The sequence below is a fragment of the Geotrypetes seraphini genome, chromosome 1, assembly GCF_902459505.1.
Source record: "Geotrypetes seraphini chromosome 1, aGeoSer1.1, whole genome shotgun sequence".
Classification (NCBI taxonomy): domain Eukaryota; kingdom Metazoa; phylum Chordata; class Amphibia; order Gymnophiona; family Dermophiidae; genus Geotrypetes; species Geotrypetes seraphini.
Genome location: NC_047084.1, coordinates 256126987 through 256154712, shown reverse-complemented (window position 1 = coordinate 256154712; position 27726 = coordinate 256126987). Strand labels below are relative to the sequence as shown.

At 42.8% G+C, this 27726-nt stretch overlaps 1 protein-coding gene across 4 annotated transcripts in view; it reads right to left on the bottom strand.

Annotated features, from left to right (window-relative positions):
• The window catches only part of KIAA0232 (KIAA0232 ortholog), a 238094-nt gene that overhangs the window by 68303 nt on the left and 142065 nt on the right, over window positions 1-27726 (bottom strand). For all 4 annotated transcript variants that reach the window (XM_033949832.1, XM_033949813.1, XM_033949804.1 and 1 more), the window contains one exon: window positions 8672-11921. In XM_033949832.1, coding sequence (XP_033805723.1) covers window positions 8672-11921 — 3250 coding nt within the window. The remainder of the gene's footprint in view (window positions 1-8671; window positions 11922-27726) is intronic.

Here is a 27726-nt window from a genome sequence, read left to right as displayed (position 1 = left end):
CAGTTTGGCGTCGTCGGCGAACAGTGCTACTTTACCCTGAAGCCCCCGGGTCAAGTCCCCTATGAATATGTTGAAAAGGGATGGTCCCAGGACTGAGCCCTGCGGCACTCCGCTAGTCACCTCCGATGTCTCAGAGAGGGTGCTGTTGACCACCACCCTCTGAAGTCTTCCACTCAGCCAATCATTGACCCATGCAGTTAGTTTCTCACCCAACCTCATCGATTTCATCTTGTTTAATAGTCTACGGTGTGGGACACTGTCGAAAGCTTTACTGAAATCCAAATATACTATGTCCAGAAACTCTCCTGAGTCTAGCTTTCCTGTCACCCAATCAAAGAAGCTTATAAGATTGGATTGGCATGACCTGCCTCTGGTGAATCCATGTTGACAGGGATCCCTTAGATTCCCTTCATCCACTATCGTGTCTAATTTACCTTTAAGTAGAGTTTCCATGAGTTTACACACTATTGATGTGAGACACACTGGTCTGTAATTCGCAGCCTCTGCTCTGCAACCCTTTTTATGCAGAGGAACGACGTTTGCTGTTTTCCAGCCCAGGGGGACTCTCCCTGTACTTAGGGAGAGATTGAAGAGCATGGCTAACAGTTTCGCCAGAACATCACATAGCTCTCTGAGCTCTCTTGGGTGCAAATTGTCCGGACCCATGGCTTTATTCACCTTGAGTCTTGACAGTTCTCTGTAAACATCAGCTGGTGTGAACTCAAAATTCTGAAATGGGTCTTCCATGCTTTGGTTTGCTTCCAGCCGTGGCCCGTGCCCTGGTGCCTCGCAGGTAAAGACTGAACAGAAGTAATCGTTCAGTAGTTTGGCTTTTTCGGAATCTGTTTCCACATAATTCCCGTCTGGCGTTCTAAGGCGTACTATCCCGTTTGCGTTCTTTTTCCTGTCGCTAATGTACCTGAAGAAGGATTTGTCCCCTTTCTTAATGTTCTTCGCTAGAGTTTCTTCCATTCGAAGTTTGGCCTCCCTGACTGCTGTTTTGACCGCTGCAGACTTTGTCCTGTATTCAATGTTTGCTTCTTTTTCCCCCGTGCGTTTGTACGAGAGAAATGCTCTTTTCTTCTCCTTGACGAGGTACGAGACCTCATCAGTGAACCATTGGGGTTTCTTTTTTCTTTGTTGTTTAGTTACTGATTTTATGTAGCGGATAGTTGCCTCATTAAGGGTCGATTTCAAGGTTGACCACATAACCTCCACATTATCTGTTACTTCTTGAACCTGAAGCGTCTGATGGACGAAGTTTCCCATGCGTGCGAAGTCAGTGCCCCGGAAATTGAGTACCCTTGTTTTTGTTTGTGGTCTAGGGAAGCCTTTCCTAAGGTTAAACCATACCATGTTATGGTCACTGGTGGCTAGCGGTTCTCCCACCGAGATCAGGACGTGAAGCTCTTGGCCACGCTTCTGGCTAAACAGATTGCCTTTTTGCCACAGCTTATTCATGAAGATCAAGCGAGTTTTGTACCTGAGTGGTATGCATCCATGAATTTAACCAGGGCTGTAATGACCTTGCACTCTAAACGGGGTACGTGGAGCTCTGTGACAATCGTGGGCCTGGATACGGAAAAGGATTTCAACAGTATATCCTGGCAATACTTGTTTTGGGTCCTGGGGGAATACGGGATAGAGGGACAGGTTTTAGAATGGGTTTATAGTTTATACCTGTGCCCTAGGGCACGACTTTTAAGTGAACGGTCACCTCACTGAAGTCTTTTCTTTAGAGCTGCCCCCTATCCCCTCTTCTTTTCTTAGTGGCCATCTTATTGATTGTTAAGCTTCGGCAGGATCCGGTTATACAGGGCATAAGGATAGGGAGTCGAGAGAGTCGTATTAATCTCTTTGCTGATGATATCTTGCTGTATCTGGAGCGTCCCCATCTGCACTTGAATAGGGCCCTTGAGCTGATGCAAGACTTTGGATAAATTTCAGGTGCGGGTCAACTGCGATAAGTCTGAAATTTTGCTACTAGATGCTATGGGAAGGGCCAGGAGGGTTTAGTTATATCACCGGTGAAAAAATCCATGAGATATTTGGGTGTCTTCCTGAGCCCCAATACTACTACCATGTATTGCTATAATGTCCTAAATCACCTTGATATCAGGGCCCTGTACACTCAGTGGAAGGACCTACCTTTGAGCTTGTGGGGCAGGGTGGCCTTAACTAAAATGATTCTTCTTCCTAACATCTTATACCTGATCCAAGCTATCCCTATTTGAATCATGAATAGGGATGTAGCCGCATTTTGATCCCCGATATCCTCCTTTATATGGTGCGATAAATCCGCACGGATTAGTCAGGCAAAACTGACCCTGGATAGACGGAGGGGGCGCATGAATCTTCCGGATCTTCAATATTATAATGTGGCAGCCCTTTTATGTTTTGTTAATGAAGGATAAATTTTTATTTATTTAAAAAATTTCTATACCGTTTAGAACTAAACGGTTTACATAATTTACATGCAAAAAATTATTTTAAAAACATAATAAAATAGACACACAAACAATCCTCTGAGATCATGACCATAGACAGATGCTGCACTATGCAACCGCAAATAAATAAAACAATTCAGAAATCATTCGCAATCATGAGAAATCTGAGACAAGTCCGAAAATTCTTTGAAAGAACACAATTCCAACTTATAGTACAATCCCTAATACTAGGTATATTGGACTACTGTAACATCCTCTTCCTTCCTTGCCCTGCAACTACGATAAGACAACTCCAAACAATCCAAAATACAGCTCTGAGACTCATCTACTCATTGAAAAAACATGACCACATCACTGAAGCCTTCATCAACTCACATTGGCTTCCAATCCAAGAAAGAATCCAATTCAAATTCTACTGCATACTATTTAAAACCCTACACGGAGACAGCCCATCATACTTGAACAATCGCCTCATCCAAGCACCCACTACCAGACACAGAAAAACGCACTCCCCATTCATACCCCCCCCCAATCAAGGAAGTAAAAAGAACAAAACTACACGACGGCCTCCTAGCCACTCAAGCCGCAAGGCTGGACAACCAGATCTCCAACCTTCTGATGACCACCCCAGACTATAGGACGTTCAGAAAAGAAATAAAAACCACACTTTTCAAGAAATTCCTGAAGCAGCAATAACACCACGACCTCTTAGTAACTCTAAAACTGACATTTGATCTACCCATTACTGCACTAATAATAACAAAAGAATCTCCACTATGACCACCTATTAACTCTCTTACAAACCACCTCACCCTCAACAACCCGCAAAATGTTTATAAGATCTACAATCTACCTCTCTAGCTAATCATTGTAATTCTGTTCTTTTTAAATTAACCTTTTGTAATCCGCCTTGAACCGCAAGGTAATGGCGGAATAGAAATCCCTAATGTAATGTAATGTAATATCCAACACACACCAAGACTTATATAAAGAGATCATGAATAATTTATCAACTATGCCAGAGAAGAAAATTATTGACTAGAAAAAGGCATCTTCAAATGTGTCTTGAGTAATTTTCTAAATGAACCCCTTTCAAGGCAGTTTCATATTTGGCCTACAAGGGAGTTCCATATTTTAACTCCTGCAGAGCAGAAAGTCATTTTACCAGTCTCCATAAGCCTCGGGTTAGCATTTGTGTTCAATAAAGGCCACTTTAGATTCTTTCCCTCGGGCTGGTTGAACTCGTGGTGTTCCTCACATTATTTCTTGACTTTTCTGCATCGGGGTGGTTCCATGATCGCTGGGGAGACCTCTAAGCTATAGTTCTTGCAACCTATGTGTCGAGCTTGGCAGTGGTGGCGGAAATATCAGCAGAGGGCTCCGGAAGCCTCTCCCTTGTTACAGCTAGTTGGAAATGTGGATTTCATACTGAGTATGGGAAGCTCTTGGTTTCAAACCTGGGAACAGAGGGGCTGCAAAACCTTGAAAGATTTATGGGAGGTGGAGGGGTGGGGGCAGAATATTCCCTGCATTTGCTCCGTGGCAGTACAGGTGGGCATTGCCTTGTAGTCATTTTTGGGTCTATCTTCAGGCTTGATCTTTATTTTGCTCTCTGCAACAGCGGTGGGGCACCTCCTGGCTCCTTGGTCCCCTGGATGATCTTTTTCTTAAGGTTCCCCCAACGGCAAACTCGCTCTCTGTGTGGTATAAACTGTTGATATCTGCTAGCCCTGTTCAACCAACAGATAAACTGGCAGCCTCCTGGCACTCTGACCTGGGAATCCCCTATATGCGCTCGAGTCTCTTTGACCTCTTGATAATGTTGGTAACCTGGTGGGCTCGGTAGACCTAAGGGAGATGCAATATAATATCCTGGACCAAGCTTATATTTCTAGAGCATGGGGGGGGGACTACTATGGGGCTTTGGGATGATAATTTCTGCACGAAATGTATTGGGTCCAAGGGTACACTAGTTCATTCCTTTTTGGAATGCCCTGCTACAGCCTTATGGCTCCAAGTTCTCCCTCTTCTAGAATGGTTGTCAAGCGCCCTGTTCCGTGGGACTATGGCTTGTTATTACTGGGAGATCAGAGGGCTCTTTTGGACTCGGGGTTCTCCTACCCACAGCAGAAATCTATCTATCTGGCTCTACTTCTTGTTCAGAAACTTATACTTCAGTACTGGGTGTCAACACAAGTGGCTGCCTTTTCTCAATGGCTCCACAAAATGCAGGGGGTTGCCCGCTTTGAGATTCAGTCTTTCCAAACCTCTGTTAGGCTGGAGCACTTGAGTTATGTTATCTTATTGGCGAGACTTCTTCGCTCTTTCAGGGGGGACGCTTTATTCTCCTCCTTGACTTTTCTGAGATGCTATATATCATCGCTTCACTAGGTCTGGCTCTTGAGGTGTGCATGGGCATATTTGTGGTGAACTAGCGGTGGATGTGTGGTAGGATTTGGAATAGGTTATTTGGAGTATGTGTGTGGGCTGTTCCCTAAATAAATAAAAAAATCCCCTAAATGCAAAGGGGATGTTGTTCATCTAACATGGGTGCTGTTTGCTTCAATGGTTCGTTTCTTCAGATGCCATTCAATATTTTCAGCTTTTGCCTATGCTATTTGTACTGGCTGTTCATAACCGCCTCAAACTATTATGGCTTTGACGGTATACAAGAATAAATTATTATTATATCTGTACATTGTATGGTTATGTCTGCTGTTTTTCTTAAAAAAATATACAGTGGAACCTTGTTTTGCGAGCATAATTTGTTCCAGAAGCATTCTCATAAACCAAAGTGCTCGTATAGCAAAGCGAATTTTCCCCATAGAAAGGGAAACTCGGATGATTCGTTCCATATCCCAAAAAGATTCCCTTCCCCCGGTGTGCTTCCATCCTACCCCACCACATTCCTTAGACACCCCCTCCCCGAGGCCACCGGCGTGCTTCCACCCCACTCCATCACATCCCAAAAAGACTCCCCCACCCCCGAGGCCATTGGCACGCTTCCACACTACCCCCGAGAACCAGCATCGCCCTGCCCCTATACACCCAAACCCTTACCGCGATCAGGCACCGGCACGCAGCACCAACCCACAAGACGTGCCAGTGCCAGGCATTTTCAGCACTGGCACATCCTGCGGGTTGGTGCTGCATGCCGGTGCCCGACTGCGGTAAGAGTTTGGACGGACGGACGAACGATGCCGGTTCTCGGGGGTGGGGGCTCGCATATCAAGTCAACACTCGGTTTGCGAGGCAAGATTTGTGAGTTTTGCTCGTCTTGCAAAACACTCGCAAACCGCATTACTTGCAAACTGAGGTTTGACTATTACAAAAACAAAAAAACACACAGAAGGAAATATTTTTTCACTCAACAAATAGTTAAGTTCTAGAACTTGCTAGATGTGGTAACAGTAGTTAGTGTAGCTGGGTTTAAAACAAGGTTTGGACAAGTTTCTGGAGGAACGTTCACAGTCTACTATTGAGAGACATGGGAGAAGCCACTGCTTGCCCTGGAATGGGTAGCATTGAATGTTGCTACTATTTGGGATTCTGCTAGGCTTTGAAGCTAGTTCTGTGGGTGCTTGAGTACTCCCCATTATTGAATAAACTCCTTGACTGTGTCCAAAGAGAGGTAGTTTCCATTGGTTTTAGCACTACCAATAATTTTGGAAAGTTGGCTCCTATGCTGCTAGGTACTTGTGACCTTTTGGAAACAGGATATTGGGCTAGATAGACCATTGGTCTGATAAAAGTATGGTTACTCTTATGTGATCTGCTGGGGGGGGGTAAGAATTGGAGAAGAGGTGCCAGGCTGCAGAAGAATTAAAAGGGGAAGATTTGACAGCAGCTGGAAGCCAATGTATATGAAAAGCATGTTTAGATGTACAAGCTGGAGAGGGTGCCCAAATGTGTCACATGCCTAATGCATGAGACTTGGAATGTCTGTAGAAGTTGTTGTACATAAATAGCATTATGTGCCTTGATGGATCTGCTATAAACTTTTATTTGGATAAAAAGCAACAAGTAATGCTGACCTCCTTAGACCTAAGCTCTGCTTTTGATTAGTAAGAAGGTGGTATTGATCTAGAGGTGTTCTCATCTGGGATTAGGAAGATTGTGTTGGGGTGGACAGCATCTTTTCTGTGTGAAGTAAGTTTCTGGTAAATTCATAGTAATATGGTCACTGGTGAGGTTCTTAGTTTGGTGAGCTCTGCAAGGTTTGATGTGAATCTTGTATCTCAATTTATTTTTCAAAACACAGCTCTATTTCCTATCTTGGCCAACTGTGTTCATTTTTTTTCTTTTGTAGTTTAGACTGTGAAGTGCACCTGCCTCTTTTTCACAAGACATCTGGATGGTCAAAGGAAGTTTTAGGAACAAAATGCATATGGCAAGTACTATAATCTTTAATGATGGTATGAAGAATGTTGAGTTACAGATCTTAAAGCTCTGGGTGGATCATGTGGAATTAGTAGTTTGTCGATAAAGGCTGGTTCCTCGGTTTTATGTGTTTTGAAAATTAACATGACAATTTTATATGTTATGTGTGAGTACTGATTTTATGTGGGAATTTGTTATTCTGTATTTTAGCTATTAATTATATTTGTTAGTTAGGTTCCAAGATAGTAGTATATAAGCTTTGATAACACGGTCTGCTCTTTATATAAGGCATGTGGGCTATTTGCTACTGAATGACTGGTGATATCCCCATATTCTATTTAAAAAGCTGGTCGCTCTTTCTTTTTTTTGTTAGCGCAAACAATGATTCCATTGCTATACTTTGGTTTTGCTCATGATTATGTTCATATGTTCACCAACTTTGGTCTTTAGTTTGACCAAAGAGTGGACTTTATAAACTTTAAGAATTTGATAACTGCAAATGAAGGCTAACTGAACTAATCTATTGCAGCCACTATTCCAACTCAACTATTAGCCTAAAGAATGCATCTCAAACTGTGTGCTGTGGCACACTAGTGTGCCTCCTGAAATTTCAGGTGTACCGTGAGACGCTGGGGAGAAGGTGGTGCCGGCTGACTGCCTACAGGATGTTTCTCTCGCAGCAAGAGGCACATCCTGTAGGCAAACAACCAGCGCCAGTGCCTCTCCTTTCCACATGACTTCCCTGCTGGCACCCCCCCCCCCCTGGCAGCTTAAGGCCCGTCTAGAGCGCCTTTGCGCATGCCAACATGTCATCATGCACTTCGAGAAGCTTCAAGCCGCGGCTACTAGGTTTAGTGTGCCACTGCTCAACAAAGTTTGCGGGACACTTGGCTAAAGGAACAAGATTGGGAAGAGTTAAATGGCTAGAAGGAGGGAGGAAGAAGAGAATGATTTTCAAATAAACTAATAAAAAAGCAGATTATGGCTGTTGAGAGTTGAATTAAGAAGACAAAGCTTGATATGGTGTCTGTATCTCATGAACGTGAGGTAACACATACACAAAGCATGCATGTTTTGGAAAGAAATTTCTAGAAAATGTCTAACAAATATATTAGTTATACCATCACCTTGTCTGACACAACTCATGCAACTCAAAAAAGGGAATTAGCTATGCTCAATTACTTGACTGGCTATGTTTTTTCCCTCAGCTTTTTAAAAAGAAATAAATGAACCTTTGATATTTATATATATATATGGTAATTTATGCTAATTTTTTTTGTAAAACTAAATATAGGGTTACAAAAACAGGACAGTGTCCAACAAAGGAGAGCAAAGAATACATTCTGAACACACAAAAATTAGTTTTCAATTATAAAGAACCATTACTGTAAAGTATAAATGTTATTTGATTTAAAAAAATCAGTTACATTGCTTATAAGCAATCTGAAGTCTTCACCATTCTAGAAATTTATGTAAACATAGCTCCATTTGTATCACTAGTAAAGGCAAGGAGAAGTAGTAGGGGAATGATCTAGACCAGCAGCTCCTATATCCAAGCATAAAGACCCTTCTATAGATTGTCTTCTCACCCACTATCAAGTTTTCATTATATCCTGTGAATATTTGAGATCTGCATATAATAAATCAAATTTGCAGAATTTGACTATGAAAACCCCAGACCTACAGGATGAAGGTTCTGAATCCAGATAAGGGATCAACTGATCTAGAAAAGTAAATTCAAATAGTAGAACGCAGAATTAAAACATATAACCTTAGCAAATTTACCTTTTTCAAATCCTACAGAAACAGTATAAAACTAACCACCAAAACTCAAATGAACATACCTCTATCCCTCTTGTAGAAAGGGGGTTATCCTTATATGTAGTAAAGTAGCAATCAGCATTACAATTGCAAGACTTGCTTATTTCTTTACATGGCTCCAATGCATTACAAATTACTGCAGAGTTTTCTATTTCCCTCTTTTCTCGAGATGCATTCATCCTGATGTCTAAAAGCTGATCTTGCTGTTCTGCCAAAATTCCAGTAGCTTCTTCCTGGGAATCTAATGAAGTCTGTGCACTTTTCTCCATCCCAGACTTTTTCAGCCTTGGAAGGAATTTTCCAGATTCAAGCTCCAACTTTCCATAGTAATGTCCTTCTTTCTCAGCATCTTCTTCCAGTGGTTTGAGATCTGCTTGTGGATCTTCAAACACATCCCCCTGAGAAACTGAAGGGGCACTCACCTCATCTTTTTCAGAATCAAATTCTGATTCACTACCACCACCAGGAGACAGTTCAGATGCAGAAATTGGGCGAAAATGAGTCCTTGGAGAAATCCGTATTGCCCTATACTGTGTTCTATCACCGCTACATATTTTGGGATGAAAAACTTCACTATCAGAATCAGAACAGAGTATAGACTTAGGTTTGAAACTAGGGCTAAAGGATGCAATTTCCTCAGATTCAAATGAGCATTCTACGTGAAGAACTTGTGAAAATGGATTGTTTAGTTCAAAGGAAGAAAATGAATATTCAAGTCCTGGTTCTTCAGCTGGAAAGCTACTACAGGCTCCTAGTAAGTCTTCATGGAAGACAAAAGAAAAACCTTTATTTAACCCATTATCTCCACTCTTTGATTGCTCATTTTGCTCAAATGAAACAAATGGTCTCCATAACTGCCTATGCCCGGGTGCACAGCTGTTTCCTGGGGTCATAAATACATCTGTTCCTGCTATTGTCACTACATCAGAAGTTGCACATTGCAGTAAGCTTTCTTTTGTTTCACTGGGTGGAACTACTGCCCACTCTCTATCACTACTAAATGTTTTCAGCTCTCCATATACTCCACCAAGTATAAATGCATTTTCTTTATCCTGGTTTATGTCCCAAGGTTTGGATGGAGTAGTATAATCTCCACCATCTATTTTTGATAACTCGTTTGTGACTACTGCTCTCTTCTCCATTTTTTCTTTCTGGCCCTCCCAGAGATGATACTCTGATCTCTGCACAGCCTTATTAGGATCCTGACAGGTTTCAATATTTGTTTCAGCATCCAAACAGCAGCAGTAATTTACATCAGCAGGATATAACTGATCTTCTATTCTTTCTGCTTCTAGCACTGCTACAGAATTTGTTTCCGTTATATTTGTCCAAATGTCTTTAATAACCCCTGAGCTGTAGCTATCTTCATGTTGAATGCTCTTGTTACCCATATCTGTATCTTTACAGTCTTTTGTGTCTCTCTCTTGTTCTAATGGAATACCATACACAGATTCTAGCTTAGATTTTTGTTTAAAAACAAGGGAAGGTACTTCTAAAGTTCCATTTTTTTGCAAGCAGTTATCTTCCTGCAAAAAGTCCAGAATGTCATCTTCTAAATAATTTGAAGACACTCTAGGAACAACATAGTTAATATCTTCAGCGTTAAATTGTGTAGACTCATCAAGCTGAATGTTTAAAGTCTCATTGTCTGAACGTGTTTCTTCTGAATATGACCATGGACTACAAGTTCTTGTTGAAAGATTAGAACAATATTCATTTTCATCAAAGGCACTGTTTTTGGTCCATATTAGCAATCGAGATTGGGTTTTTCCAAGCAAGCTAGCATTGCCATTAGATTCTGCATTTTCATTCCCTATATTTAGCGTATCAAATGAAAATGGTAAAATAGAGTTACTGCATTGCACCTCAAACACTGAAAAACATGAACTGATACCAGACCCTTCATTAACATCTGTAAAGAGCTCTTGATTGCCAGCAAGCATATTTGTACCAAGTACTGAGTTTTCTGAAAGTGGAGAGAACTTAATAGGGGAGTCCCCTCCAAAACTCTCCCCATCTGCATCACCAGAACTTGAAGATGAATAGCACTCCCAAAATTGAGCCAAATTACTTAGGTCTTGCAAATACATCCCCTCAGCACCAAATGAGCTGGTTGAACCTGTCCATATTGCACTTTCCCCTCGCAAGTCCATTTCATCTAACACTATGCAACATTCTGCCTCAAAGTCCGGGTTCTCTTTACTTTTCTGTCGAATCATATTCAAGATTCGACTTTCTCCTTGCATCTCATTAGAGGCACCAGGATCCAACATGGATTGATCAATATCTACTTCATAGAAGTGTGTTAATTCTGAGGGATGAACATCATCCAAATATTTGTCCTCAGGGTGAGAACAATTTGAGGTCCCAATGAGGTCATTAACCTCATTCATTACTGCAGGCATTTCTACAAAGTGACCATCAATGAAAGTACCTGCTGCGAGGTATGTTTTATGACTATTGTGGTTACTAATACAAAGACCATGCACAGATTCAGACAGATCATCTATTGCATCAGATGTTATATCCCATTCTTCTTGTTTGCTTCGATATTTAGTCTCTAGTTTGCTTTTTCTGCTTAGGGGAATAAAATATTCTGCTATTGGTTCAGTATACCACAATGGCTCTTCTCTATATTCTTTTTCATTTCTGGTTTCCAAATATAAATTTCCTTCATTGCCATCTTTTCTTGGTAGTTCTTTTAATGATCTTTTCCCCCTTTTACAAAGTTGTTTATTAGATCCACCACTGCTGCTACTGCTTCCAACATTTTTTCTTTCTGCTTTTTCTCCAATCTTTGTTGCAAGTCTATTCTGACCACGTCCTTTGTTTCTAATTTCTCGTGTTTTGTGCCTTCCTTTAATACATTTTGATGGTCTTTGTTCACATTGATTACCACCTGAACTTGAACCTTCTTCACTTGAACCAGAAGACCAGGAACGGGGGCGAATCTTTCCATCAGGTTTATGTCGAACCTGCTTTTTGCATGAAACAGATTTGTCTTCAACTGTACCATTAGTATACTTTTTCTCATTTTTATTTCTTGGTTCTGTTTTCTCATGTACAGTGTTGGAAGCGTTACTATTTTTATCTTTAGTAATTTCACTTTCACTATTGCAATCCTTGGGAGAGGGTGTATTAGTGCTGGTTTGTGGAGCAGTGGAGGAAGAGGAGCTGCTAGAGTAAGAGCAAACTTTGGACTTGTTCCATACAGTCATAATTTCTTGTAGGCAAACCGGTTTTTCAGAAAGCGGTGGGAATGCTTCATAGTACCTGAAAATTAAAAAGAAGACATTTAACATGTATTTATGTCTGATGCCTTAATCAAGACTTTTCAACTCTTGCTTGAATTCCATGTGAAAAGTACAAGGAAATGAGTACAGACAGAATCTTTATTTAGAATGTATTTTTATTGTCAATACTATACCTAAATGTTTTCTGAAGTACTAGTGCTTTTCCTACTATGAAACAAATTTCTTATAACACGATATTGGATAGTTTCAAAGGAATGGAAAACACTTCAGAAGATATCCAAAAAGTCATAAATATCAAAATCAAAAATACTGTCTCATTTGCAACTGCTGCACAAGTTAGGTGAGTGCTAATTTTTGTTGCCAAATGAATGTTCATTAGTGTATTTTTACAGCAAAACCTCAACCATTTATTTATAGATGTTTTCGATAGAAAAGTGCAAAACAAAGTAAATTTTCTTTTCTCAAGATGCACAAGAAGCAGATATTCCAAAAAATACTGAAAAGCTACTGATGGATTTGAAGTTGGGACAAATGAATTTCAAAGCAGGGAATATTTGCCAATACCCCCAAAAATGTAAAATGCAGAGTCAAATTTGCATCCATTTGAAAATTAAATAAAAATCTTGAAAAGCATTAAAGAGATGTAGGTGAGCTACAAAGGTAACAAATAGAAAATGATAGTCAAATATGAAAATTATGAGGTGCTATATCATAACTAAGTAGTGAGCCATTTGGCCAACTGCTCATCCCTATGAATAGATGTCTACGAATTACTTCAAAAGCCAATTGGAGAATCATTCCTGGTCTGTAGCATCTTTCCCTCTTCGGAAACAAAGCAGACAGTGTTCATTAGAGCTCTGTAGTAAAGCTTAGCACGAGATTTCCTAATGCAAGTATAGAGGAAAAAAAATGCTTCCCAATGCAATAAGCAAATAAGGAATAACACAAAAATGTGCACCAACATGGGATAGCACACTAGATGCATGCATACATGGGTCTGTGCTAGAGACACTATCTCCTAAGCACAAAAATGTGGTATCAGCATCCAGAAAGCAAAGGTGTAGCAGATGTTTTCTGAGGACTGTGGGCCAATAATCTCACAAGTGGTTGATTTATTCAGAGCCCTGGGTGTAAATGCTTAAAAAAGCGTGTATATACATTTAAAAATTGACAAGTGTTCCACTGCGCATATGCATATACCTTCCTGCCAGCCTCACGAGTGCAGGACCAGCAGTATAATACATAGCTTATAAACAGAGAATTCAACTCCTATGGGAGGTGGGAGGTTATGTGACATTATTGGCCTGCTGTCCTAGGAGAACATCTGCTACAATACCTTTGCTTTCCCTGAGGACAAGCAGGTCAGTATAATCTCACATGTGGGAAAACCTAGCTACCAGGCTCACCAAAACAAGAATAGTAGGACAATAAAAATTTACAATGACAAGTTCAATCATATGTATACACTGAAAACATATGTATACACTGTTGTGGAGCTGCAGCCTGAAACATAACACAACGGGCATAGGAGGATGGAGTTGGAGTCTATATCCCGAACAAACTTTGCAGGACTGTTGACCAAACCAACTGTCACATAGAGTGTCTTGTTCTAGGCACTAGTTGTGAGATGTGAATGTGTGGACTGAAACCCATGTTGCAGCCTTGCATCTCTCTTCAATGGAGGCTGATCTCAAATGGGTTACCGATGCAGATGTGGCTCTGATATTATGGGCCTTGACATGAAACTCTAGAGTCAGCTAAGCCTAGGCATAAATGAAAAACATGAAATCTGCCAGATAATTGGAAATGGTGCATTTACCGATGGCAACCCCCATCTTGTTGGGATCAAAAAAAACAAAAACCTGAGTGGAAGGTATGTAGGACCTAGTCCACTCAATATAAAAGACCAGTGCTCATGTGCAGTCCAAGGTATGCAGTGTGCTTTCACCAGAATGGGCATGAGGTTTAGGAAAAATAAATGTTGGCAGAAAAATTAACTGGTTCAGATGGAACTCTGACATTACCTTAAGTAAAGAATTTAGGGTGTATGTGGAGAACTATTCTGCTGTGATGGAACTTAGTGTGATGTGGAGCCACCACAAGGAACTGAAGTTCACTGATCCTAAACGCTGAAGTAGCTGCTGCCATGACCTTCCAGGTCAACTACTTCAGCAACTACTTCAGTGCACAAGAATTCAGTGGCTCAAAAGAAGTTATGAGCAGGGTGACAACAACATTGAGGTCCCATGACTCTCCTGGAGGTTTGAAAGTGAGTTTGTCAATAGTAAACATCTGATGAATCAAACTAGAGACTGTCCAGAGATGGGCTTGCCCTCTACACAAGAATGATAAGAAATAATTGCACTAAGATGAACCTTTACAGAGTTAGTTTTAAGACTAGTCTCAGACAGGTATGAAAGGTATTCAAGCAAATCCTGTGTAGGGTATGAAACCAGACTATTACCTCTTAGTAGAACAGAAACATGACGACAGAAAAAGACCAAATGACCCATCCAGTCTGCCAATCCACAGCATTCACCATCTCCTCCTCTCCCTAAAAGATCCCACATGCCTGTCCCATATTTTCTTGAATTCACAATGTTTCCACCACCTCTACTGGGAGATTATTCCACACTAGTCTTTAAGCCCGTTATATTAATGGGTGCTAGAATAGATTTGTGTGTGTCTGTCTGTCTCTCTCTCTCCTTGGCCGCTTTCTGTCTGTCTTTGTTTTGGTGTCTGTCTCTTTTAATCTGTCTCTGTAGCCCCTGTCCTTATGTGTGTGTATTTTTATGTTTGTCTCTTCACAAAAAAGTAACTACTGTATATAAAGTAATTAGTATATTAGTGATTATTGAAAAATATAATACATTAAAGTTATTCATATGTTTGCATGAAAGTAATCATTACAATTACTCATTACTTTTTACTACCCTACTTTGGCTGCAGAAATGAAGTCCTTGCATATGGAGGGTTGAGTGGAAGAGAAATGGGAGAAGCAGTTCCAACAGTTGCCATATACATCAATAATTCATTGTAACATAGTGATTAAGGAACTGTACCTTAACTACCTACAGAGATTTTAAAAGATTTTCCCTCAACCCGACTCTATCATGAGAATGCACATATGTGGCATAGTAAGTCGGAGGCGGTAGGATGAGTCGGCCCCGGGCATCATCTTGATGGGAGCGCCAGCCCCCATCCGCCTCTCCGCCTCCTGCTAAATCTCAGTCCCTTACCTCATATCTCATTAACAATCGCAGTGCAAGCAGCAATAGTCTGGCCAGCTCCCTTAGTCACTTTCCGCCCCCCCTTCCCTTCCCACGGTCCCGACAAACCTGCGACTCCAGCAGCGTGTGCAGCACTCTACACACGTTGCTTCGGGGCCTCCTACTGCCCTGATTTGCTCCGCTGTGTGTCTGATGATGTCATCAGGGACGGGCCAGAGTAAATCAGGACAGTAGAAAGCCCCGAAGCAGCGTGTGTAGAGTGCTGCACACGCTGCTGGAGTCACAGGTTTGGAGTCGGGACTGCGGCATCCCTTCGCAGCTGGAGTGTTTTGTCGCCGCGGCTCCTCTCGATCCCCGCCAGCGTCGGAAGCCTTCTCCGACGCTGGTGCGGCTAGTGAGAGGAGCCCACACGGAGAGCAGGGATTCCAGTGCTGGCGTTCAGTCCTGCCAGCGAGTGGTAAGTGCTGGGAAGTAAGGCTGGAGACTCGCGCATGCGCACTCCTGCGGCCACAGACCTACAGATCATGGAAGCACGCAGATAGGAGTGCGCATGCGCAGCTAGGGTTTTATTATATAGGATATCTATCACCCTTTCTGTAAAAATATATTTCCTTAGATTACTCCTGAGCCTATCACCTCTTAACTTCATTCTATGCCCTCTCATTCTAGAGCTTCCTTTTAAATGAAAGAGACTCACCTCATGTGCATTTATGCCATGTAGGTATTTAAACATCTCTAGCACATCACCCCTCTCCCGCCTTTCCTCCAAAGTACACATATTCAGATCTTTAAGTCTGTCTCCATACACCTTATGACAGGCTTCCTCTGGACTGATTCCATCCTGTTTATATCTTTTGATGGTGTGGTCTCCAAAATTGAACACAATACTCTATATGAGGTCTCACCAGAGTCTTATAAAAAGGCATCAATATTTCTTTTTTCCTACTGGTCATACTTCTTCCTATGCACCCTAGCATCATTCTAGCTCTTGCCATCGCCTTTTCAATCTGTTTGGCCACCTTAAGATCATCACATAATATCAAACCCAAGTCCCACTTCTCTTTCATGCACAAAAGTTCTTCACCCCCTAATCTGTACTGCTCCTCAAGTTATTGCAGCCCAAAAGCATGACCTTGTATTTCTTAGCATTAAATCTTAGGTGTCAAATTTCAGACCATTCTTCAAGCTTTGTTAGGTCCTTCCTCATATTATTCACACCATCAGGGGTGCCTACTCTATTGAAGATTTTGATATCATATGAAAAGAGGCAAATCTTACTTGACAGCCTGAAGCCAGCAGAATGCTGGAGACGCACTCTATTTGCAAGGAGACAAATTCTATATTCAACATCCAGGTTATAAAGAGCAGAGATTGGAGGTTCGGACGTAGAAGAAACCCCTCATCCTGAGTGATCTTGGAACAAACATTCCAGGCTTCATGGTTCTTTGGAAAAAAGTTCCGGAAGAGGGAACCTGACCTGCCTTTGAAGGGATAAACAACCAGATGGACAAAGGGGACCCCACAGACATCATATATCTCGACTTCCAAAAAGCCTTTGACAAGGTACCACATGAGCGGCTACTTAGGAAACTGTGGAACCAAGGGATAGAAGGGACGTACATAGATGGGTTTAACACTGGTTGGCAGACAGAAAGCAGAGGGTTGCAGTGAAGGGCCACTTCTCGGGCTGGAGAAGGGTAACAAGTGGTGTCCCACAGGGGTCTGTATTCGGGCCCTGCTGTTCAATGTATTTATAAATGACCTGGAAGCAGGGGCAAAGTGCGAAGTTATAAAGTTTGCAGATGACACTAAACTCTATGGCAGAGTTAAAACTATAGGGGAATGTGAAGAACTTCAAAGAGACCTGACAACATTGGAGGAGTGGGTGATTAAATGGCAGATAACTTCAATATAGAGAAATGCAAGGTCATGCATATAGGGAAAAAGAACCCGATGTTCAGCTACAAAATGGGGGGGGGGTTGGTACTGGGGGAAAGTAACCTTGAAAAAGACTTGGTAGTGTTGGTGGATACAACAATGAAACCAATGGCACAATGCACGGCAGCCTCAAATAAAGCAAACAGAATGTTGGGTATTATCAAGAAGGGTATTACAACAAGAACGGGGGAAGTCATCCTGCCACTGTATCGGGCGATGGGGCACCTGCACCTGGAGTTCTGTGTCCAATATTGGTCACCGTACCTTAAGAAGGATATGGTGATACTTGAGAGGGTCCAGAGAAGAGCGAAACGAATGATTAAGGGTATGGAGAACCTTTCATACGCTGAAAGGTTAGAGAAACTGGGGCTCTTCACCCTGGAAAAGCGGAGACTCAGAGGTGACATGATAGAGACTTACAAGATTATGAAAGGCATAGAGGGTGGAGAGGGACAGGTTCTTCAGCATACTAGGAACTACAAAAACAAGAGGGCACTCAGAGAAATTGAAAGGGGACAGGTTTAGAACCAATGCTAGGAAGTTCTTCTTCACTCAGAGGATGGTGGATACCTGGAATGTGCTTCTGGAAGATGTAATAGGACAGACTACATTAAGGGGTTTCAAAGAGGGACTAGATAAATTCCTGAAGGATAAGGAGATTGAAGGCTACAGATAAAGGAGGACACAGGAGCAAAATAGGGCATAAATAAAAGGGAAAGAGGGGTTTTTCAGGACATAAGGGAGTAGGAATCAACGGGATAGACAAAAGATCACTCAACAGGTCATGGACCTGATGGGCCCCCGCGGGAGCGGACCGCTGGGCTCGATGGACCCTTGGTCTGACCCAGCGGAGGCAAATTCTTATGTTCTTATGGTTCCTTGGTCTTGTTTGAGTTTCAGTAAAGTCTTCCCTATAAGAGGTATGAAAAGGATATGTATACAGAAGACCAGTTACCGTAACAGGCATTTTCCAGGGGCAGCAGGCAGATATTCTCACACGTGGGTGACGTCATCCACGGAGCCCCGATATGGACAGCTTTAAAGTGCATCGCCACTTTAAGAACTTGAGAAAGTTCGCAAACTGCCCACACTGTGCATGTGCCTTCTCGCCCAACACAGCATGCGGCTCCTCAGTTTGTTAAGCAAGCTAAGAAGCCAATCAGGTGAGGTGGGTGGGTTGTGAGACATTACATTAGTGATTTTTATTTCGCCATTACCTTGCGGTTCAAGGCAGATTATAGAAGAGGATTTCTGGACATGTCCAGAGGTGTTGGAGAGTAGAGTGGTTTGCTTCAGAGGACTGAAATGTTTCATTCGGTGTTAGTTAGTCTTCATGGATTTCTTGAATAGCAAGATTTTTATTTTTTTTCTGAAAGTTTTGTAGTCTGGGGTCGCGATTAGTAGTTCTAATCTACTAGTGGTGGTCTAGTTTTGCTGCCTTTGTGGCTAAAAGGCCATCGTACAGTTTTTTTTCTGTTTGATCATAGGAGGTGAAAAGTTGAGGAGATACTCTATGTGGCTGAATTCTCTGTAAGAAGGAAGCCTAGGCTCGTTGAAAACGAGATTATGAAGAGCCGTTTCTCCATAATGAGAATGAGTCCTAAGAGAGAACAATGGAAGTAATGTAGAGCAATTTAGATGAAGTCCATGAAGAGCTATTTGCCCTATTTGCGTAGTTTTTCAATGACGAGTGGAGAGCTCCATCTTCCCCACTGTCAAAAAAATTTCAACAAGCTCAAAATTCAAACAAATGATGATTTTTGCATATGATCATGAAGGCATCATCATTATAGACAAAGTTCCATGTGGAAGAAGTGTCACAGCAGTGTATAATTGTGATTTGTTGCAAAAAAAATGTGCAAAACCCGACCTCAGTTGCTCTTGGCTGGGCCACGCATTCTTCACGATAACGCTCGCCTGCCCATAGGGAATGTCGTCATTGAAAAACTACACAAAAACGGCTGGGAGGAGTTACCTCATTCTCCCTACAGTCCAGATACGAGTCCACCAGACTTCGACCTTTTTCCAAAGTTGAAACAACCTATGCGTGGACATCATTTTGCATCTCTGGAAGAGCATTTTTCCGCCAGTACCTGAGCCATTCAGCAACTGAACGAAAACGGTGTCTTGGATGGAATAATGAAGCTTCCTCAGTCATTGCAAAGCAGGGAGACTATATTGAAGGATTGTAAAGAAATACTTGAAAAAAACAAAACATGTAAATTAAAAAAAAATAGTGTGCATTATTTATGAAATGACCCTCATATATTGCTTTCAGGAATATATTGCAAGCAATGGCCCAGGTCCAAATCTTCTGGGCTTTCTGACACAGATGGAGAGACCCCGTGCCTTCTTGTTTGTGTCATACATCGCGACCCGATTGTCCGTACGGATAAGGAGGACTGTGCTGATCACAATGTGCTGAAAAGCTTTGAGAGCATTGAAGATTGCTCTGAGTTTCAACAAATTTATATGACAAAGACGGTCCTGGGCAGACCAGTGACCCTGTGTGCGAAGCCCATCCAGATGTGCTCCCCAAGCATAAGTGGACGAGTCCGTAATCAGAACTTTCTGATGAGGAGGGGTATGGAACAAAAATCCTCTGGACAGATTGGAAAAGTTCATCCACCACTGCAGTGACTGTCGAAGTGAAGGAGTGATTGTAATGTGTTGAGAGCGTGGGTCGAACACTTGAGACTACTGAGATGCGAGTCCATTGAGGTATCCTGAAATAAAGTCTCGCAAATGGAACAACATGTATTGTGGAAGCCATTTTACCCAGGAGTACCATCATCTGTCTGGCTGAGATGGATGGCAGATAAGTCTGAGTGCAAAGCTGAATCAAACACCCTGAGATGAATGGCATCGAGCAGAGCTCCTATGAATTGTAAAGTCTGAGATGGATGAAGTTGGAATTTGGGGGAAAAAAAAATTTTCGAAACCCAACTGTTGAAGAGAATTGTCATACAAGTCGCTAAAGTCACCCCTTGCGAGGTAGGGTTCTTGATCAGCCAGTCATCCAGGTAAGGAAAGACTTGAATGCCCTGAGATCACAGTGCTGCTGTCACTACCACCAGGCACTTGGCATATACTCTGTGAGAGGATGCAAGGCCAAAGGGTAGCACTTTGTATTGATAATGGTGATGAGCCACCTGGAAATGGAGGAATTGCTTGGAGGCCGGATGCACTCAAATTTGAGTGTGATCTAAGAGGGGATATAAAGTTGCCAGGGATAACATCCAAAACTTTTCCTTCACTAGAAACTTGAGACCCCTAAGGTCCAAGACTGGACAAAGACCTCCTCTGTCTTCTTCGGAAAAGAAAATACTGGGAGTAAAACCCCTGGTTGCTCTGTCCTGGAGGGACCTTCTCAATAGCATTGAGAAGAAGATGGATTCTATCTCCCGACGAAGAAGGGACGTCTGCTGAGGGTGAAAGAAAGACTCTCTTGGAGAATGATCCTGAGGAATATCAATAAAGTGAAGAGAGTATCCCTCTCGAATAACTGTTAGCACCCAGAGATCTGTGGTAATCAGTTTCCAGTGAGGATAATAAAGTTGAAGCTGTCTTCCAATGGGTTGAGGGAGAGACTGGGATAAAGGAACAGCGGCTATGCTCTCGAGAAGCACATCAAAAAGACTGAGCAAGCTTCTGTGGAGCTGCAGCCTGGGCATGATTGAGGATGCTGTTGCTTCGGTTTCTTCTACTGTGGTCTAGTAGGAGCAGCAGGTTTGGAAGAAAAATGCCTCTGATAGGAAGACTTGAAAGGCTTAGAAGTTGAAGGCTTAGACTTGAATTTAACCAAAGCATCCCAATGTTTCTCATAATCAGCTCATCACCCAAGAATGGAATGTTAGCCAATCTATCCTGGAGGTTGATATCCATATCAGAGACTCTGAGCTATGCCAGTCGTCTCATTGCCACTGACATAGCTGAGGCTCCAGAAAACAATTCAAAGGCATCATAAGCTAATCTCGCCATATACCTTCAGCCAGGGCAAGAGTGTATGAGATGTGACGAAAATCCTGTAATTGCTGTGAAGGAATGTACCTATCAAAAGAGGACAATTTCTTAACCAGATGTTTAACAGGGAATATAGAAATTGTAGTTTAAGATTCTATCCAACATGGAGTTTTGGTATTGGCAAGAGCCAAACTTGTCTATAGTGTGCCGTTCACATCCCAGGGGCACTGAGGCATAAACCCTGCAGTGTTCTCTCTTTTAGCCAGGTGCTCCACCTGGCTAATTTAGATGACCACTCGGCTGTCATCTCGGTCGTGAATCCTGCTGCTGCCGCCACTGCTCAAACATTAACAAAAAAAAAACAAAAAAAAACACCCTCTCACCAGCTTGGGGATTCCCCAGGCTGACTCGGCACAGTCTGTAGAGCCGCCGGAAGTTGAGCGTTTGACTCCCACCTCTGTCTGACTTTTTTTTCTTTTTAAAGTGCCAGCAAGCGACTTGAACCCGTGCTCCAGGGTTCTAATGGTAACACTGTGCGTGCTGGCTTCCCTTATTCCCCTCTGAAACCGGATGTTATGTCCCGAGGGGGGAAGGGAAGAGAAAGGAAGCAGGCATGGACAGTGTTACCTTTAGAGCACAGGTGTCAAACCCGTGGCCCAACAAGGAGTTTTATGTGGCCCAGCTTCTCCTTCCCTTCTGTGCCTCCCTCTGGCAGGTAGTTTTCTGGCCAGCTCCCTTGCTGCAGTTGTCTGCGGGCGTCCTTGGCTCCTCATGTGTGATCTGTGGCTGTGTCAGAAGCATTCCCTCTGACGTCAAGACGTCAGAGAGAAGGCTTCCGAATCAGCCATGAACCGCGCGCGAGGAGCCGACGCCACCAGCAGACAACTGCAGCTGGCCAGAAAATAAACACTCGCCGGGAGGCACAGAAGGAAGGGAACACTTCCAGCACAGGCGCGGATCGCCCAACAGCCATAAAATAAATGCTTCCAGCATAGCCACGGATTGTTTGAGGAGCCAGCCACCACTGCCCGCAGCTTTCACCAGAAAAACAATTGCAGCATGGGAGCCAGCCAGAAGGTAAATACCCGCCGGAGGGAGGGAGAAGGACGTGCTGGGACTCGAAAGGGAGGGAGCACAAACTTTGGACAAATGATGAACAAAGGAGGGAGGACGCATGAGCCATAGGATTGAAGAATGAATGGAGGGAGAGAGGGAGGTAACAGTAAGGGAGAATTGGGTGTCTGAGGCAGGCTGTGCAAATGGAGAGACGAAGAAAGAGGAGAACTGTTGGGCAGAGATGAGGGAGAGAGAGAGAGAATTATTGGACATGGTGGTGGGAGAGGAGTGAGGTAGAGATGCATGGGCGCGGAGAGGAGGGGGAGAGCATGCTGGGCCAAGGAAGCCTCCTTGTTTTGTTTTTTTTAAAGTACAGAGGGGGAGGGTATTACAAGAAGTGCCAGATTGGGCTTGGGAGGGAGAGCTTATGGGGCCAAAAACAGAAGACAGAGAGAGAGAGAGAGAAAGAGAGAGATGGTGGGTAATTGTTTGAAGGGAGAGAAGTTGGACCGTGGAGGAAGACGGAAAGAGATACTTGAAGGGAGAACTGTTGGGAAGAGAGAGGGAGAAATGGTGGTCCAGGGGGAGGGTGACAGGCAGGCATGGGGAGAGATGGGGTGGGGGTAGTAGGGAAGAGAAAGGGAGAGAAATTGGATCTGGGGATGGAAGGGAGGTAGGGAGAAATTTTAGGCCCGTGGATGGAAGGCAGAGAGATGCAGCATCTCTCTTATTTTTTTTCTCCATTTCATTGTTCAGCATCAAGGGGGGAGGGAAGAAGAAAAACAGAAAAGAGGGAGCAAAATGTTGGACCATGGGGATAGAGGAGAGATCTGGGATAAGAATGGGGATGGAAAGAAATGGACAGGGAGTTATAGCCTGACCAGTGGAGAGAGGGAGGGGGATTCTGAAAGTGGTGAGCCATGTGGATAAGGTCAAAAGGAAGATGAAAGATGAGTGAGTGCAGTGAGTACACTGGTAGAAATGTGGTAATGGGGAGTAGATATAAAGAAATTGGAGGCTGGGAAAGGAGTGAGATGGGAAATGGGAGAGCTAGGGATTGAGAGAAAATGGAGAATTGAGAGGTAGCTGAACATTTAAAAAGAAGGGTGAGAAAGAAGGCAAATTTGAGTGGACAGTGGCAAAAAAGAAAAGAAAAAGTTAAGAAAGCTGAAAGGGAAAAAATCAATACGTTGGAGACAGGCATAAGGAAGGAATGGAACAGTATTGACAAGAGGAGAAAAACTGAAACAGCAGACACTGGAAAGAGAATTGGTAGAAGATAGACAAAAATCAGAAAGTGAAACTGGGACCAAGATGATGGAAAAACAAAATTTCCAGACAACAAGGTAGAAAAAATTGTTTTATTTTGAATTTATTAACTGGAATATGTTAGCTTTGGGATATGTGCATCACAATTATTTTTGTATTCAGTGGCATAGTCATATACAGCTGATTAGGGGGAGGGACTGGAGTCCAAAATTAGTGGATGGGCACCAAAGTTTCTCTCTGCCTGAGTGCAATTTATAAATACTTGAGCTAGTGGGGATTCCCAAGCCCTGCCAACTGAAGACATCTTCTTCCAGTCTGGCAACCAAAAATCTCCAAGCTTTGCAGCCAATGGCAATATCCTCAAGCTGCCACTGCTTTCATGCATGCATTAAAGCCAAGGGGGGGGGGGGGGCAGGGAGGAGGGAAGGCAACAGCTTTGCAATATTGCTGCCAGTTGCAGAGCTTGGGAAGTTAGAGAGGGAGGAGGTGGCCGTCAGTTGGTGAGGCTTGGGGATCCCTACTAGCTACAGCAGGGGAGATGTTCATTTTGAGGGAGCCTATGCTCAAAGTGGGAGGCCCAAAAAAGCAGTAATATTTACCCTGATTGAACGATCCTCCAAGTGCACCACTGACAGCTGATTCAGCATTCCCGCTCTGATGAGGCTTACCGTAGCTGTAATAGAAGTGAATTGGAAAACCAGGAGCGCGCATCCCTGCTCATCAGAGTGGGGATGCGGAAGCCTGTGGTTGCTCCCATTGTCAGCGGTGCACATGGAGGATCACTCAGTCAGGGTAAGTATTACTGCTTTTTTGGGTTCCTCTCCACAGTGTCCCTTTAATGAAGATTTATTATTAGTTATGTACATCTTCTATATTAGTGATTGCAAATTTGGGACCTACTCAGCCTTTTTTTTGCTCATGAACTAGTGTTAGTGTGGCTCCAGAAAATTTTTTTTCGTCCAATGCGGCCCAGGGAAGCCAAAAGGTTGGACACCCCTGCTTTAGAGCCCAGAAGCATGGGTTTAATTCATTACAGGTTAAGGCAGGATATAGGGAAGCGACGAGGGAAGCTTACAATTAGCTGCTCTTGCTTGCTTCAGGCCTTCCTCACTGCTTGGTCCTGCCTTCGAGGAAACAGAAAGTAGGTAGTTCCCTGCAGCAAGGAAGGCCCAAAGCAAGCAAGAGCAGCTAGCTGTAAGCTTCCCTCGTCGCTTCCCTATCTCCTGCCTTAGCCTGTAGCGAATTGTGAATGCTGCAATACGGGGGGTGGGGGAAGAAATGCTGCACTGTGGCTAATTGGAAGGGGAAAGGAGAAATGCTGCTGCTGCACCCAACTGAGGAGAGAGAGGGAAGGAGACAGATGCCAAGACCATGGGAGGGAAAGGAAAGGAGATACCAGACCATGGAGGGGGAGGGAGAGATGTCAGGGCATATGGGGGGGGGAAGAGACAGGTGCCAGACCAGGGGAAAGGAAGGAAGGAGATACCAGATAATGAAGGGGGAGATGGAAGGAGAGGAGAGAGATGTCAAAATGCCCACTGGTTGCCTGTCCCACACAGGGTAACTTATAAAATCGCCCTTCTGACATTCAAAACTATGCAGACCAATACACCAGCATTCATAGACAGAGTTTTGATTCCATACGACCCTCCGAGATCTTTAAGATCTATTTCTCAATACAATCTTAACATTCCTTCTTTAAAAATTATTGGCACACATCGCACCTCCACTTTTTCTGTGACAGCCCCTATGATCTGGAATGCTCTTCCTTTATACCTAAAAATGGAAGAAAACTTAAAAAATTTTAAAAGCAATTTAAAGTGCTTTCTTTTTAAAGATGCTTTTAACTGAACTATTGTATTTTAGAGATTAATCTATATTTGTTCTTTTTTACATTTATTTTCCCAGTCCCTTTTGTGTTTACCTTAAATGTTCCTCACATTTTCTATATCAATTGTATTTCCCCCCCCTTCCCTATTTGTGTCCTGTTGGTCCATATTTACCTAGTATGTAATTGTTGTCAGTCTTGCAGTTTTCATAGAAAAGTATGTTTTAATTGTTATATTTTTGTTTAAATGTTATTTTATACCTTGTACAACGCTTTGTAGTATCGAAAAAGCGTTCAATCAAAAAACTGAATAAACAATAAGGCATGGGGGAAGGGAAGGAGATAGAGATGCCAGACCATGGGGTGTAGTGGGAAGGAAGGAAGGAAGAAGAGAGATTCCAGAGCATAGGGGAAAGGGTGGAGACAGAAAATTGGAGAGAGGGTGAAACTGAAATGAATCATGTACAAAGGAAATAGAGGGCACAGGATATACAGTTTATTGAAGGACATAAAAAGAGGGAAGATGCCGTATGGAGGAGAGAGAGGGCAGACACTGGATGGAAAGGGCAGAGAGGGTAGACTGTAGATGGAAGGGATGGGTAGAGAGAGAGAGGGCAGAGGCTGGATGGAAGGGGAAAAGAAAGAGGGCAGATGCATGGAAGGTAGAGAGGACAAACGTTGTATAGAAAGAAGAGAGCAAAGAGATGATGATTTAAGCAGAAACAACAAAAGGTAGAAAATTTTTTTGTTGCTTTACATAGAATCAAGTAGTATTGTAACTGTATTGATAAATTTATAAATAGGAAATTGAAATAAGGCAATTTTTGGGGGACTAAACCCCTTTCCTCAGGTCAAGACAGGATACCATATAGATTTGGCCTCTGAAAGCTAATTGAAAAATGGATTAGTCCAATAAATGGTATTTTCTTATTTCTCGTTATTTCTTTTACTTCTATTTGTTAATTTGTAAAGTGGTGATTGTTATGTATCAGGGTTTTTTTTTCAAATTTACATCTACTGTCTTTATATTTTGCACAGTATTAGGGGACATGTGTCACTGTTTCTATGGTGTTGCATTGTATGCAGAGTCTGGTTTCTTGGTGTTTCAGTTTAACTTTTGTCTACATATTTCTGTTTTTAGTTTGTGATTATTCCATATTGGGTGAGGGTGTTTCTGTGTTCTTTGTGTATGAAAAGGACATGGTTTTCTGTTAGCATCAACTGTACAGGATCAATTGACGGTGCAGGATCTGGCTTGTTTAGTTTTACAATGCTTGTGTTGGGTTCTAGTGCTAATTGCAGTGTTTAAGATGCTGCCTTTTCCTAGGTGCACCCTTGTTGTGTGACTCATGGACTATTACTAAAAATAACTTTTTTATATAGAGGAGGAGGTTGTTAAAAAAATGGCACTGGCTGTCATATATACTAGGTACGCCACTGGATTTAATGACCCTATTCTAACCACCAAATTTCCCTGTCCCACCCCACCCGGCTACTTTATCATACCACCCGGTTGGAAAAAATTTCTGGGGAGAACACTGCCCTGGATGGGGTAGATTTCTTCAAAGTCGACTCTACCATCAGGGACTGATGCTGAAGTTGTGGTTTGTCAAAACCATGGCAAGAGATAATTTTGTATAAAGAGTCCAATTTTCTGGGAGCTACAGTAATGGTAAGGAGGGGTCTCCCAGTTCTTATGCAGTGTCTTTGAGAATACTATGTAATGGTAGTCGCAGCAGCTCCTTAAGAGGCTCATCATAGTCTAATGTCTCTAAATATTCAGCACCTATGAGCAAAATTGGCTTCAAATTTGATTGGAAGCTCTTTCCCCAATTGCCAAATGAATTTTGTGAAAAAGAATTTCGGCTGGAGAGTTAGCTCTGTGAGGAGACTTGTCAGAAGTTGTGTCATAAGCCGCTGTAGTAGACTCATGGACATCATCCGCTGAGTCAGACTAAGTCTGAGTCAAAAAAGTCTTTTGGCGAAGGAATGCGTTGGGACTGATGGCATCAAGTACGGTCCGATGAAGATGATGATGTATGATGTGACTTCCTCTTATGCTTGGAAGAGTGGAAAGGAGAGCGGTGTTGAAGTTTCAATGAAGCTGAAGATGAATGATGCTGAGCAGACTTGGATCATCAAAAGTATGAAGAATGCTAATGTCTGGAAGAACTGGATCGACACCGTGATGGAGAATGGGATCTGCAATGAGACGCGATGTTCTTATGCGTAGAACATCGGTGTGGTACCAGAGAACCAGTATCTGTACCACAGGACCTGGTGACCTTATGCTCAGGCTGGACTGGTACCGATGGAGTCAATATTGGAGCAAGAAGCTTGAACATTGTCAATGACTTGGAAAAGTGCTTCGAGCTTCTCACGGTATGAAAGCACTGGTACCATTTGGCGTTCTACCGGTACCATCAGTGCCTTGTCTGGCCTCGGAGAGGGTGACTGTAAAGAACAGGGGTGCTCACACTCTTTGGGCTTGCAAGCTACTTTTAAAATGACCAAGTCAAAATGATCTACCAACAGTAAAT